General features: G+C 47.5%; 1 protein-coding gene across 2 annotated transcripts in view; it reads left to right on the top strand.

Moving 5' to 3' along the window:
* LOC138454312 (sulfotransferase 2A1-like) overlaps positions 1–14997 on the top strand; it is a 496796-nt gene that overhangs the window by 427590 nt on the left and 54209 nt on the right. For both annotated transcript variants that reach the window (XM_069607033.1, XM_069607032.1), the window contains exon 6: positions 12745–12925. In XM_069607033.1, the coding sequence (XP_069463134.1) occupies positions 12745–12925 (181 nt within the window). The remainder of the gene's footprint in view (positions 1–12744; positions 12926–14997) is intronic.

The raw sequence follows: 14997 nt of genomic DNA, 5'->3' as shown, positions 1-14997 counted from the left end.
TTTCAGTGCCGTGAAGAGTTCTGAACCCTGATTGGGCGGGGTCTAGGAGATTGTTGGCTTCAACAAAGGCATTTAGTTGGGAGTAGGCGGTTCGGTCAATGAGTTTGGCAAGGAACCTGGTGTTTGAGATGGGGCGGTAGTTTTTGGGCTCGAGAGGGTCGAGCGAAGGTTTTTTAATTAGAGGTTTGACGTGCACCATTTTGAATGCGTCTGGAAAGATGCCGGAAGAAAGGGAGGTAAATATGATAGATCTTGTGTGTTCTCCTGCGCAGGTGGAAGCAAAAATTTCTTTAAGGGTTGTGGCTGGGCAAGGGTCCAATGGTGATCCAGATGGTTTGCGGGCAGATAGAAGTTTGAGAAATTGTTCTGGTGATATTGGGCTAAAGGATTCAAAAGTCAGTTGTGTAGAGGTTGCCGCTGATTGGCTGGCCGGTACGGGTGGTGGATTGCCCGGTGGCTGTAAGAGAGCCAGTTTAGTGGTTAGAGTTTTTGTCCTTTCGATAGCTGTGGAGTGAAAGTGGAGGGAGAGTGAGTCACACAGCGATTGTGACGGGTTCGGGGTGGTTGTGTTACAGGCCGGATTGGTGAATTCGGAGATAATTTTGTGAAGTTCTTTGATTGGGTTTTTGCAGATTAGGATTCGGGAGTTGTAGTGGGCTTTTTTTGCTTTCCGGATTTCGGCCTTGTACCGATACAGGTGATGGGCCAAGGTGGTCCTGCTCTCGTGGGTTTTCTCTTTCTGCCATTTGCGTTCTAGGTATTTGTATTTTCGTTTAGTGGTCTTCAACTCGGGAGTAAACCATCTGGGGAAAAGGCCACGGCGGGTTGATGGTTTGCACGAGGGGGTGAGCCGCATCAGAGATGCGTTGAGCCATGAATCAAAGGCCTCAGGGGTTAGTTGGTTGTTGGGACGGCAGGTTGATGGAGGAGACTGGAGGAGTGACTCGGCTAGGTCCGGGGTGATTATTAGTTTCTTCCAGCATTTGTGTATATTCGGAGGACTAGATACGAGTACGGGAAGGGGGTCGGGTGAATGGATGGTGAACAAGAGAATGAAATGATCGGACCAGATGATAGGGGTGGGCGGCTTTATATGAATCAGGGTGTTGGAGCTAAGAGTGTGTCCTTTATAGTGAGTCGGGCCGTTTATGTGGGGTTGGAGATTAATTGCATCTAAACCATCAACTAGTGAGTGTGTCATTGGGTTGGTGGGGATGTCGAGCCATATGTTGAAGTCTCCAAGAAGGGTGAGGTTGGGATGGTTTAGTTGGAGGGTGGCAATAGAATCGCAAAGGTTGTTTGCGAAGTGTCTATCGTAGCCAGGGCGCCTGTATATTATTAGGAAGCTGTGTGACAGCGACGGGGAGAGGGATAGTTTAATGAGGAGAGATTTGCAGGATGGAATGGAGGGTTGGTTGTCCATGATTGAGGCGCGGAAGAGGGATTTGAAGACGAATGCTACCCCCCCCCCCCGGACGGACGGTTCAGTGGGATGAAATAGTAGTCAGGGGGAAAGGCTTCATTAGCGATTGGACCGAAGTCGTCAGAGAACCAAGTTTCAGTGATGAAAACTAGGTCTGGTTTGACAGAGGCGAGGAGGTCAAAGATGCAATGTCTGTTTTTTGCTACAGATCGGGCGTTAAATAGGATACAGTTTACATTGGCAGCCAAGGATGGTCTCGGTGCTGGAGCGGGATGGGGCGGTGGCGGAGAGAGTGGAGGGAGGGGGGTAGGTTGGGTGATGTTAGATGGGAATAGTGGGCGGGCCGAGAGATTGGCAGGCTTTGGGTGGGGTTGGGTGGCTGAGTGTGATAGGATGATCGGGTTTGGGTTGGGGGATTTGAAGGAGGGGTGTTGGCGGTTAGGGGTTTCAGTTGTAGTTGATGAGAAATCGAGGGAGAGGGGTTTCAGGCAGGGAGAAGCCACGGGGGAAGGAGGGGATTGCGGGATAGAGGTGATGGGTCGAGAGAGGGGAGGCGAGGAGTGCTGAGAGATTGAGGGGGACCAGGAACGTTTCCTCTTTAGTTTCTTTGCTGCAATTGGTGTGTGAGAGAGAGTATGGGGGTCAGAGTGGGAGAGGGAGGCAGCTTCGGTTCTTGCTAGGGCTAGGCGTGCAGTTTTTAGGGAGGGGAAAGGGTGTGGTCGGGGGGAAGGTGGCAGGGGTGTGAGGGGAGGTTGGGTGGTGGGTGATTGCAGGGTGGGGTGTGCCAGTTGTGATAGTGAGGGGAGTGGGTATGGGTAATGTTGGTGGGTCGGGGGTGGGGTTCGGGGGATGAGTGGTCTTAGGGTGAGTGGCTCGCCATCGCGCTCCCCTGGCTTGGTGTTTGGAGAGGGGAATGGCAGGGAGTGCGGAGGAGGGTGGGGAGGTTTGGGAGGGGGGGGCGGGAGGGAAGGCTGGTCGGAGAGTGGGGGTGGCCCACGGGGGTTGTTTCTGACAGACTCTGGCGGAGTGGGTGCACTCATGATTGGTGCAAGCTTTTAGGTTGATTTTAGGAGGGCTTTCTGATAGTAGTTCTAGGGTCGATGGTGACACGCTTTAGGCACACTTCAAGGTTCACTGCTCAAGGCGATACTAGACTATTTGGTGGTTTCTAGATACAATTGTAGACAGAGATGATTTTAGTTTATTGGGTACACTTCTAAGTTCTAGACTATTTGGTGGTTTCTAGATACAATTGTAGACAGAGATGATTTTAGTTTATTAGGTACACTTCTAAGTTCACCTGACCTGTACACAGAGAAGATATTTGGTCGGCCTCTAGATTCAATTTGCTTAGCGGCGGGATTAGATTTATTAGTCACACTTTAGATTCTATATTACACAGCTATACTGCTAGTTATACTAATGGTATTCCATAGGGCACGGAAGTGGTGGACATCTTTCAATTCACCATTATACAGGGAGGGTATTAGGCATGGGTCTAAATCAACTTTGTAATTAGATTATTAGTCACCGTTTTAGATTCTACATTACACAGCTATACTGTTAGTTATTTCTAAATCTGAGTTTCACAGAGAGGTTGTTGAGCACACTTCTAATTCAACTAACACCAATAGGCAGTTGGGCCTACTTATAAATGTATAGACAGGCTATGGGCACACTTATAAATTTATAGACAGGCTATATGGCACACTTCTAATGCAACTTTCACAGGGAGGCTATTGGGCACATTTCTAAATGCAACATCTAACAGCAGTTCTTAATTCAACTTTCCACAGAGAGGCTAGTGAGCACAGTTCTAGATGCAGCGAGGCTATTGGGCAAACTTCTAAATGCAATTTCTAGCAGCACTTCTTATTTCAACTTTTCAGAGAGAGGCTATTGGGCACATTTCTAAATGCAACATCTAACAGCAGTTCTTAATTCAACTTTCCACAGAGAGGCTAATGAGCACAGTTCTAGATGCAGAGAGGCTATTGGGCACACTTCTAAATGCAATTTCTAGCAGCACTTCTTATTTCAACTTTTCACAGAGAGACTATTGGGGACATTTCTAAGTGCAACATCTAACAGCAGTTCTTAATTCAACTTTCACAGAGTGGCTATTGGGGACACTTCTAATTGCAGCTTCTAAGTGTACTTCTAAATTCAACTTCCCACGCCAGGCAGTTGGGCACACTTCCAAATTTATAGACAGGCTATAGGGCACACTTCTAATGCAACTTTCACATAGAGGCTATTGGGCACACTTCTAAATGCAATTTCTAGCAGCACTTCTTATTTCAACTTTTCACAGAGAGGCTATTGGATACATTTCTAAATGCAACATCTAACAGCAGTTCTTAATTCAACTTTCAAGAGAGGCTATTCGGCACACTTCAAATTGCAGCTTCTAAATGTACTTCTAAATTCAACTTTTCACAGCGAGGCAATTGGGCACACTTTAAAAATCACAGAGAGGCTATTGGGTAGACTTCTAAATGTACTTCTAAATTCAACTTTCCACAGAGAGGCAATTGGGCACACTTCTAAATGCAATTTCTAGCAGCACTTCTTATTTCAACTTTTCACAGAGAGGCTATTGGGTACATTTCTAAATGCAACATCTAACAGCAGTTCTTAATTCAACTTTCACAGAGAGGCTATTTGGCACACTTCTAATTGCAGCTTCTAAATGTACTTCTAAATTCAACTTTTCACAGCGAGGCAATTGGGCACACTTCTAAATTCACAGAGAGGCAATTGGGCACACTTCAAAAATCACAGAGAGGCTATTGGGTGGACTTCTAAATGCCCTTCTAAATTCAGCTTTCAACAGAGAGGCAATTGGGCAGACTTCTAAATTCACAGAGAGGCTATTTGCACACTTCTAGATTTGGCGAGGCTATTGGGTACACTTCTATATGCAGCTTCTAAATGTACTTCTAAATTCAACTTCCCACAGCGAGGCAGTTGGGCACACTTCCAAATTTATAGACAGGCTATAGGGCACACTTCTAATGCAACTTTCACAGAGAGGCTATTGGGCATATTTCTAAATGCAACATCTAACAGCAGTTCTTAATTCAACTTTCCACAGAGAGGCTAATGAGCACAGTTCTAGATGCAGCGAGGCTATTGGGCACACTTCTAAATGCAATTTCGAGCAGCACTTCTTATTTCAACTTTTTACAGAGAGGCTATCGGGCACAGTTCTAGATTCAGCGAGGCTATTGGGCACACTTCTAAATGCAATTTCTAAAAGAACTTCTTAATTCAACTTTCACATAGAGGCTATTGGGCACACTTCTAAATGCAATTTCAAGCTGCACTTCTTATTTCAACTTTTCACAGAGAGGCTATTGGGTACATTTCTAAATGCAACATCTAACAGCAGTTCTTAATTCAACTTTCACAGAGAGGCTATTCGGCACGCTTCTAATTGCAGCTTCTAAATGTACTTCTAAATTCAACTTTTCACAGCGAGGCAATTGGGCACACTTCTAAATTCACAGAGAGGCAATTGTGCAAGCTTCAAAAATCACAGAGAGGTTATTGGGTAGACTTCTAAATTCACAGAGAGGCTACTTGCACACTTCTAGATTTGGCGAGGCTATTGGGTACACTTCTATATGCAGCTTCTAAATGTACTTCTAAATTCAACTTCCCACAGCGAGGCAGTTGGGCACACTTCCAAATTTATAGACAGGCTATAGGGCACACTTCTAATGCAACTTTCACAGAGAGGCTATTGGGCACATTTCTAAATGCAACATCTGACAGCAGTTCTTAATTCAACTTTCCACAGAGAGGCTAATGAGCACAGTTCTAGATGGAGCGAGGCTATTGGGCACACTTCTAATTGCAGCTTCTAAATGTACTTCTAAATTCAACTCCCCACAGAATGTCTGCACTTGACATTCCACGAAACGAGGGTCGTGCTAAGGATGCACCCCTCCTTCATGCCCAAGTTGCCGTCGGACTTCCATCTCAATGAGTCCTTGGTGTTACCTGTTTTCTTCCCGTCGCCTTTGTCGACGGCTGAGAGGACTTTGCACTCGCTGGATGTGGCTAGAGCGCTGAAGTTCTACTCGGACCGCACAAAGAGTTTTCGAAAGACATCACAGCTTTTTGTGAACTTTGGACCAGTGAACCCAGGCAAGGCCCTCTCGAAGGCTTCCATTTCCAGGTGGCCCTCCGGCTGCATCACCCATTGTCATCGGTTGGCAAACCGACCGTTGCCTGGCCGTCCGAGAGCCCATTCGACCAGAGTGATCGCTGCAACTACAGCGTTCTTGTCTGGTGTACCTCTGATGGACATCTGCAGGGCTGCTACGTGGAGGTCGAGGCACACCTTCACAAAATTCTACTGTGTCAACCAGGATTCCAGGGAGGCGTCCAGAGTCGGCCAAGCAGTGCTGCGCAACCTGTTTGCTTGAAGGTGAGTCTGGTGAGGAGGTAAGAGATGCTTAATGTTGAGTTGTTGAAATGCTTAATGTTGAGCCTTGCCACCTCCCGTGGTTGTGCATGTGTGTACTGCTATGTATTCTTTATTCATGAGCATGTGAATCCATGCCAGACCCCATGCTGGAGAAGGTACAAGTTACTTACCTATAACGGTTGTTCTCCAGCATGGGTCTGGCATGGATTCACGTGCAAACCCTCCCGCCTACTGCTTTGCGGCTCTTCTCTTGGTCCTACTGCCACTTTACGTGCTACCAAATATGAAGATGGCTGCCAGAGGAGGGGCTTAGGTAGTTGCAAGTCATTGGCTGGGGGCAGTATGACCCAGAGACCAGTGATTGGTTATTAGGAGAAAGACAGTTCAGAAACTAAACTGAAACTGATTTTTTCTTTACCGAGGATTCCCAGTATGACGACGGGGAATATTCATGAGCATGTGAATCCATGCCAGACCCATGCTGGAGAACAACAGTTACAGGTAAGTAACTTGTTCCTTCCTCGCAACTCCCTGATTGCGTGTCCTCGCAACTTCCTCACTATTTCCTGACTGCCTGCTCTGCGTATTGCCTCGCACCCCCTCTCCTTCCTGCACCATGCACATGTCCCTCACTACTTCCTGATTGCATGTTCCTTGCATCTTCCCAGCTTCTCCCTGATCGTGTGTTCCTCGCTACCTCCCCGCTTCGCCCTGATTGCATGGTTCCTCGCAACTCCCTGATCGCTTGTCCTTTCAACTTCCTTGCTATTCCCTGACCAGGTGTTCTGTGCACTTACCTCGTTCCCCCTCTTCTCCCCCCTGCCCGCACCCGCCCCCCTCTGTTCTTCTCATCGACTGCCCTGTTCATTGATTGTAATACTGCTCCGTGTTCTGCAGTATCTTTGCCTCCTTAGGTTATCACTCTTCGACTCCCGCTCGTGTACATTGCTTTGTTGTTTTCCTCACTGACTGCCCTGTCTTGCTTATACTGCGAGTACATTGCTTTTTTGTTTTCCTTACTGACTGCTCTGTTTTTGCTTATACTGCCTTGTGTTTTCTGATAGCAATCCTCCCTCATCCAGGTCCTCATTCGCTGATTTCTCTGCTCCTGGTGTGGGTTTGTGTTCGCCTCACTGACTGCCCTGTCTTACATTGTACTGCTGGGTGTTCCGCTGCATTCTTCCTTCCTCCAGGTTCTCATTTGCCAAATACTTTGTCCTTTTGTTTGTGGTTTTTGTATTCTTGACAAATCGTTCATCTAGCAAACTGTTCTACTATTGTCTGAGCTCTTGTCGTATTGGTTAATTGTCAACTATTCTCTCGTCCCTGTCTGTATCGTCTGCTTGGCCCCCTCTGCGTGTCCTTCTCTAGTGTCTCCAACCCACCCCTCCACCCTTCAAACCTCATATTCATCGCTCATCTCCTCTACCTACTCTATAGTGCTCCTAGCGGCTTCTCTATCGACTATCCTGCTCTCCTTACTAAGTCTGGTAGGAAGAAGTTTAAAATGGACATCTTGGTCTCCAACCCAGGCCTCCCTATCACTGACACCTATACCAGTGCTTCCTCCAGGCAAACCCTCACCGACATCCTCTTTGTCGTTCTCTCACCAGACCTCTGGACTCTTCATATGGTCTCTGTGCTTTCTCCTTTCTCTTCTTCTCCCATTAATGGTGGCACCCGCTGGGAGGCCCTCCTGGCCCCCGTCAAATCCTCTATGGTCATCATTAATGTTTACCTGAATGGTACCATCGTGGTCCAAGGCCATCAGGCCAACGTTTTCCTTTTTGATAGACGCTTCCCGCACCTCATTAATTTCCTTTGTCCTCCTGCTGTCCCTTCTCTCCCATGGCTTCCTTGCCTCCCCCCTCTGTCTCCTCCTTGGCTACAGTGCCCTCTCCTCCTTCCTCTGATTTGTACTCCACCCTGGAAATCTTTCAAGGATGGCAACCTTCTCCATATTGCCACTCTCAACTCTCGCTCAGCTGTCAAACACTCCTCTGACATCTGCCACCTCGTGGAAGAACTTGACCTCGATGTCCTCTGTCTCACCAACACATGGTTCACAGCCAGCTCTGTCACAAGCTTTGACACTCTCCTCCCTGATGGCTGCAAGATCCTCGCCACGCCCAGATCCAACCTTTCCATAGGGGGTGTAGCCCTGAACTTCCCAGAGTGGATTCCTGCCTCTATCATTCCTACGCAGGCCTACTCCCTTTCGAACCCTTGTCTGCAGGCTTTCTCTCTCTCCTGGCCACTCTCTTACTGTGGCTACCATCTATCAGCCACCTGGTCACATCTCCTCCTTCCTCTCTGAGTGGGGGGACATCTCCTCCTCCCTCCTGGCCTCGACCATCCATCTCCTCCTTCTTGGAGACTTTAACATCCACCTGGATGCTTCATGTCCTTCCTCTGGACTCTTTTGCGACCTCTGCGACTATCTCTCTTTCTCTATTCTCTCCTCTGGCCCGACTCACTCTGCAGGGCACACGCTGGATGTTCTGATCTCTTCAGACTTTCCCTCTGTATCCCTCTCAATTTCTCCTTTCTTCCCATCTCACCCTCTCTACCCCTCAGGCCAAGCCAACTCCTGCACTGCCACCTACCTTCTCAGTTATCCGACCTATGACGTGTGTGTCAGTTGAGACTTTCGCTACCACTTTCTCACCCCCTCCTCCTCCTCTGGCTGACTCACATCCTGACACAGCCCTTTCCATGCTCCACTCTGCTCTCTCTGATACTCTTGATGTTCTTGTCCCTGTCATAAGGATCCGCTTGAAGCCCAAAGCCAAGTGCAACTCCTAGTACGACTCAGACCTCGTCACCCATAAACGCAAGTGCAGGGGAGCTGAGAGGAAATGGCATACTTCCTGTGCATCCTCTGACAAACTGGACTGCCGCCTGCTCCAAAGGCAATACCGGCTCTCTGTCTGCACCAATAGGAGAGCCCACATCCAAGCCCACATCTCTATGGCATCCAACAACTTGGCCAAACTATTTAAAATCTGAAAGGCGCTGGCCAATCCTGCTGCAGTCTCTACCTCTCCTGTCCCCTCCCAGGCCCTCTGCACGGGCCTGGCTTCTCATTTCATCTCTAAACCTCAGGACATCCTGTCCTCTCTCTCGTCCTCTCGCCCTCCTCCCACTACATACTGCTTTACCTCTGGCCCACCTGTGGCCACCTCTCCTCTCTCCTTCTCTGCATTTCCTCTGCTCTCCCCCCGACAAGGTTTCTAGACAAGTCCGATCTATGAAAGTCTCATCAAAACAGTTTCTCCCCTGTTCTTCCAAAACCATTAAGGACCACATTGACACCCTTGCTCCTGCCCTTGCTGACCTCTGCAACCACTCCTTTGCCACTGGAGCCTTCCCTTTCCCCCTGAAGCACTCTCTTGTGCACCCTCTTCTCAAGAAACCCTCAGCCCACCCCTTCTGCCCGGCTATCGCCCGATCTCCATCACTCCTTTCCGGGTCAAACTCCTGGAAAAGCTGGCCATCACCCATCCTAATCTTCATACTGAATATGTTGGTTGTCTCCATGACCATCAGTCTGGCTTCAGAGCACCCAGAAGCATGAAACTGCTCACATGAACATCAGTGAAGACCTGCTCTCCAACCTCGAAATCTAATAACCCCTCTGTCCTCATCTTACTCGATCTCTCTTCTGCCTTTGACATGGTCAACCTTGCCATCCTGCTCAACCGTCTCTGTGATAACCTGGGTATCAAAGATCATGTCCTGGCCTGGCTGACCTCTTTCCTCTCCAATCAACCTTCCTAGGTTCAACTAGGGTCCTTCCTCTCCTCTAACTCTCTCTCTACCTGTGGTATTCCCCAGGGGTCTAACCTCTCTCCCTGGCTGTTCAACCAATACTTGGCACCTCTTGCCCACCGCATTGCCGCTCTCTGCCCCACCATTCAGTGCTATGCGGATGACACTCAACCCATTTTCAGGCTCCCTTCTGCCATCTCTTTTCCTTCTCTAAACTCGGTCTGTCTGTCTACTTTCCAGGAGTGGTGTGCCACCAAAAATCTCTGCCTTAAACCAGTAAGACAGTGATTCTCCTCATTGGCACACCTGCTCCCTCCTTTCCTGTCACTCTCTGGTCGGCCTCCTTTGGCCCTCTTCCTGTTCCCACCTTTGAGGCTAAGAACCTCAGGGTGATCTTCGACTCCACACTCTCCTTTTCTCCTCATATCTCTGACGTCTCTAAGAAGTCACACTACCAACTGCACCTCCTCAGAGGTATTCTTCCTTGCCTCTCCTTCCCCCAGAAGCTCACTGCCTCCAAAGCTCTGGTTCTCTCTAGGCTGGAGTACTGCAACAGCCTCTTACTAAATCTAACTGCTTCTACTCTCTGCCCTCTGCAACTCATCCAGAACAGGACTGCGAGACTTGTCCTTGGCCTCAAGTCCAGGGGTCGAATCTCTCCAGCACTGAATTCTCTGCACAGGCTCCCAGTGGCTGCGAGGATTAAGTTCAAGACCCTCTGCATTGTCCACAGGGCCTTCTGGGGCCTGGGCCTCAATACCTCCAACTTCATAAATATCTTCCTACTCCTCTTGGCTCCTCCGCCTCCAACTCCCTCAGGGTCAGTCGCTTCTCCAAGCAACAAGTTGGTGGTAGATCTTTTTCTTCAGCTGGGGCCTCCCTCTGGAACACACTCCCTGCCTCTCCGGAAGCAACTCAAGACTTTCCTCTTTACTTCTGCCTTCTCTCTTCCTCTCCCCTGCTGAATTACTGGCTGAAACTGAAACTGAACTGGTCACCTGGCTATCCTCTGATCTCGGCCCAGGTCCCTTCCCCGCCAGTTGCACACCTGCACTGCCCCCCTGGCAACCATGCACTTTGGTCTGTAGTCCCCTACCTGCACTTGGGACACCTGCTGTCTGCACTTACCCTTGTACTTGCCACCAGCTGGCCACACTTCTTATTGTTTGATCCCATGTACTGCACTGCCCCCTCCTCTTTCCCCTCACACTTTTGCCAACCCCTCTCCCCTGCACTTGCTCGATCTCAATATCACATGACATAGTAAGATCATTGTCTCTGTCTTCCCTTTGCTCCCCCTCCCTTGCCTCATTGCACCTTGAAACTCTTGTGTATAGGCACATTAGAAATGCCATATCATATCATGTTAGTGTTGATGTCACCATATTTGGTAGCACCCACCCGAAGTTCCATCCGCCAACATCACAGACCAATCCGTCCCACCATAAACTGTCACGGATTCAACAACATATTCCCAGCTGTCTACAACACCCGTCCGCCACTACGGCAATCTACCGGCTATAGGAGACAATCACCCTCCCCCCAGCATTAAGTGGAGTCCCAGATATGTCCAGACAACGACCATCCCCACATCACCTCTGAGACTCTCCTCATCCACACTCCAATCGCCTTACCTCAGGCTGATGAACAGATCGATGTGCTTAGTCTGCCAAAACGATTCTCCAGAGTGGCATTTCCTGATGGCAGTACTCCTCTTTAATAATTCATGCCTCGTCAGGAGTGTAGCAACTCTCGGCAACCGGCTTTGCAAGCAAGTTTCTGGCCAAGCTGTGAGATTAAATGCTCATCGTAATGTGTGTACGTGAGTATGTGATGGACTCATCAAGGTGCTTTACTCTAGCACACGAACCATCCCGTTTCATTTAATTAAAGATAAACATGGGGGAGCCATTGAAGCCAACGGCTATCCCGCAATTAACAATTCGAATTATATTAAATAAAGAAAAACAAAGGGAAACAATGAAATAACATTTATTACATTTTCTGAAGTTCACTGAGGTTAATAAACCACTTTAAAACTGCTTGTGAATGTCCACCATGTGCTTTTCATAACCCTCCCACGTTTTGTGTCTCTTAAACCCAGGGATCGTACTGTCTCCCGATGAACAAAGGGGGTGGGTTAATACTCTTATTTAAAACCACATGACTTCATTTTCAGGAAGTGTGTTGTGGCCCCAACACCACATTTCTACGATTTTTACCAAGTGCACTAAACCATCTAGCATCTTCAAGGTGCATCACTCAAGGCAAAGAAAATGGAGACAGAAATCATCAAGAATAAATACAATAATCAATAAACATACGTGGAATAACTCATAACATTCTAACCGTAATCACAAATCACTTCGAGAGAGTTTTAATAATCTTAGATTTTAAAAATGCGATACATATCTCCGATGTGCTACAGAAACAGGACATAGGTTCCGTTCACAAAAGGCCACTCCTCATCAGCCCTCGACTCCAGGCGTAATGTCACTTTTATTGGAGAAGGCTGGGTTGAGAGCCACAGGTCGATATGGAAGATGTATGCCAGGTGAGACTGATGCAAATGATAGGATTTGGAATAAAGATCATTCCTTCCGTCATCATTTTAGTCCATTTCTTTTTTGATAGTCCATATGTGGCTACTGTATGCCAAACATCTTTGATATCAAAAAGAATGTTCGATATTGAAGAAATGAATCGGTTGAGTCCTAAAGATGTTGGGTCTATTTGGTCCAGCTATTTTAACAATATCCATTGATCTAAATGAAGTCTGGCAAGTACGGCCGAGTTTGCTGTCTTTCCATATGGAGGGAAATTGGCAAACTTCATGGGTCTAGCTTTGTGTTCCTTATCTGTTGCAATAACTTATCCAACTATCAATCTATCTATCATTCTATCGATATATATCTATATTACAACTATCAATCTATCTAACTATCATTTTATGATACATCTGTATTATAAGATTTATTCAGCAGCTTTTCTAAATAAACGAATCTGAACAGCAGTACCAGAAGATTTTGCTTATCCATACACAGAGGTTGGCCAATGACCCTTTCCCTCACTCTGTTTGCTAACCAATCATTTCTGGTGTCTGTCTTTCCAGGACCCGCGGGGCAGCGTGTTGAAGATTTGCAAGTTCTTGGGGAGGGACCTTGACGACGCGGCCATCGACTCTGTGGTAGAGAACACCTCCTTCATAAAGCTGAAGAACAACCAGATGTCCAACTACAGCCTGCTTTCTGATGAGTACATGCACCACAAGAAGGGCTCTTTCTTCAGGAAAGGTGAGTGAAGGAAGCAGAGAGGATGATGCGCTTCCGCGGTCGGTGGGGAATTGTAGAGCAATTGGTATTCTCAAAGGCAGAACCGCAGTGTAAGAGGGTGCCCCCTTGACTTACATATTACCTTTGCCTAAGTCCCAGCCCTTTGCTAGATGGCTAAATCTGTGTGTCCGACGACATCTTTTGTCAAGACTCCAAACAATGAGAATATGATCAGTCACTCGAGTGGCGAAATAGTTATTTATTCGCCCTGGATCCTCCATGTAGTGCACTGGTTCCTGCCAGAGTGCATTTCTCTCTGACTTAAACACGCTGTAGGACATATTGTTGCTGCATGCCCTTTGTGGTGGTGCATACCTTGGTGTTTTCACCAGATAAACTGTGTGTGGACGGATTGTTTGGGCGCTGCGTGAGGGGGAGGGGTTTATACCTGTCCCATGCAGATTTCCTAACGAATTGCTCAGAAGTAGTCTAGTAATGCAAGCATCTCATTCTTCACAATGTAAGTGTTGGTGCCTGCTCTACAAAGCAATTTTCCATGGGATTGCACCATCGTAATATGCTTTTTATAAATCAGTCCCTTGCGTCTTCTGTGGCTCGGTCCTCCATTGCCCACCTGCAGACTGAGTTTATTTGTGTAGGTAAAGCCGGCCTAGGGCAGGGCCGCCCGGGCGACCGGCCAAAATGCCCTGCCATTAGCCCCCTGCAACATCAGCTTGGGGGAGTCTTTCAAGGTCTCCCCCGAGCAGGCGTAGTGGGAGTCGCCGCCGCAGGCCCCCTCTTGAAATGATATGTGTCCGGCTCTCAGGAACGGAGCTTATCTAATAAATATAGGGTGCTGATGCCTTCACATCAGCGCCTATTGAAAAATGTGGTGCCCCCGCATAACCAGGGGGGAGGAGGGGCACAACATTTTATTTTGCCGCCCGGGGCTCTGCCGCCGCTAATGCCAGCGCTTTGTGTGGGTGCAGGGAGATGGGTGCTCGGAACATCGCCTTGCTATCTTTATATTAGGAAGATTCCAAACTGTACTCAGCTAAATGTTCTTGTTTATCAGGAGTCCCTGAGCACTGAGAGCACAAGGCCCCTGTGAAGGTTGTTCTAACACTGGCCTGTGTTTGTCGTCCAACTCATCCTAGTTACTGGCCATTTCTGCGCGTATTGTAATGTCCAGGCTGTTGCCAGAAGATAATTTTACATTGTGATAAAAAAAAACATTAGCAATGTCTGTCCACGGCCTTTTTCCTTCTTTGCATCTGCTAATGGTATGGTGTCCTGCACTCACTCCCCCAAACCTTCCATCCGATCGTCAAGGAGCTCTGCATCCGTTTGGTCGCCACCAAACTGTGCCCCCGGGTGTTCTCCATGGGCTGCATTGACGTGATGAAGAAGAAGCGAGCACCTTTTGCAGAATGTTCAACATGGAGCTTCAAAAACAGTGACAAGCATACATGGGCATTAGCTTACTTTTTTGTAAATGTATTAATTTACACACAAAGATTGTTTGACTTTTCTGTTTTATAATCTGAAAAAACAATCCCCAGCGCACTGACAACCATGATACATGTTTTAAGTGATAACAAACAGTTAAAGAGAAGAAAAAAACACATTTTAATAATATTACAATTTTAGAGTGAGGGAATGCCTAGTGAATTCCTTTCAGAGCGCTGGATGGACAGCATAATTTGCTCTGTTCAAAACGTAACTTTTTTTTGTATTTTTTTAAACTTTTATTTAGAAGCGAAGGTTTAGAGCAAACACACTTTGCAGGTCACGATAAACAGCATGTAGTAACAGCGTTTAAATATTCAGTAGCACAGAAGATTGCAATCAGTCAAGCAGATTCCTTTAATACATCATAACAATACATGTTGCACCCATAATGTCCGGGGAGAGGATGCATCATAAGCCTGCCTGAGAAGGTATGCATTAAAATCGGACCACTCAAACTTGGGGCGAGAATGTAACAGAAGAGAGCTAGTATAAACCTCCTCACAGGCCAGAACCCAAGTGAGTGCAATGAGCCATCTCGTAAAAGTCGGGGGGTTGGGAGGATGGACACTTCCAGCATTGTA

This window comes from Ambystoma mexicanum, chromosome 1p (assembly GCF_040938575.1).
Source record: "Ambystoma mexicanum isolate Mex_15411 chromosome 1p, UKY_AmexF1_1, whole genome shotgun sequence".
Classification (NCBI taxonomy): domain Eukaryota; kingdom Metazoa; phylum Chordata; class Amphibia; order Caudata; family Ambystomatidae; genus Ambystoma; species Ambystoma mexicanum.
This window is presented reverse-complemented; position numbering and strand designations above follow the sequence as displayed.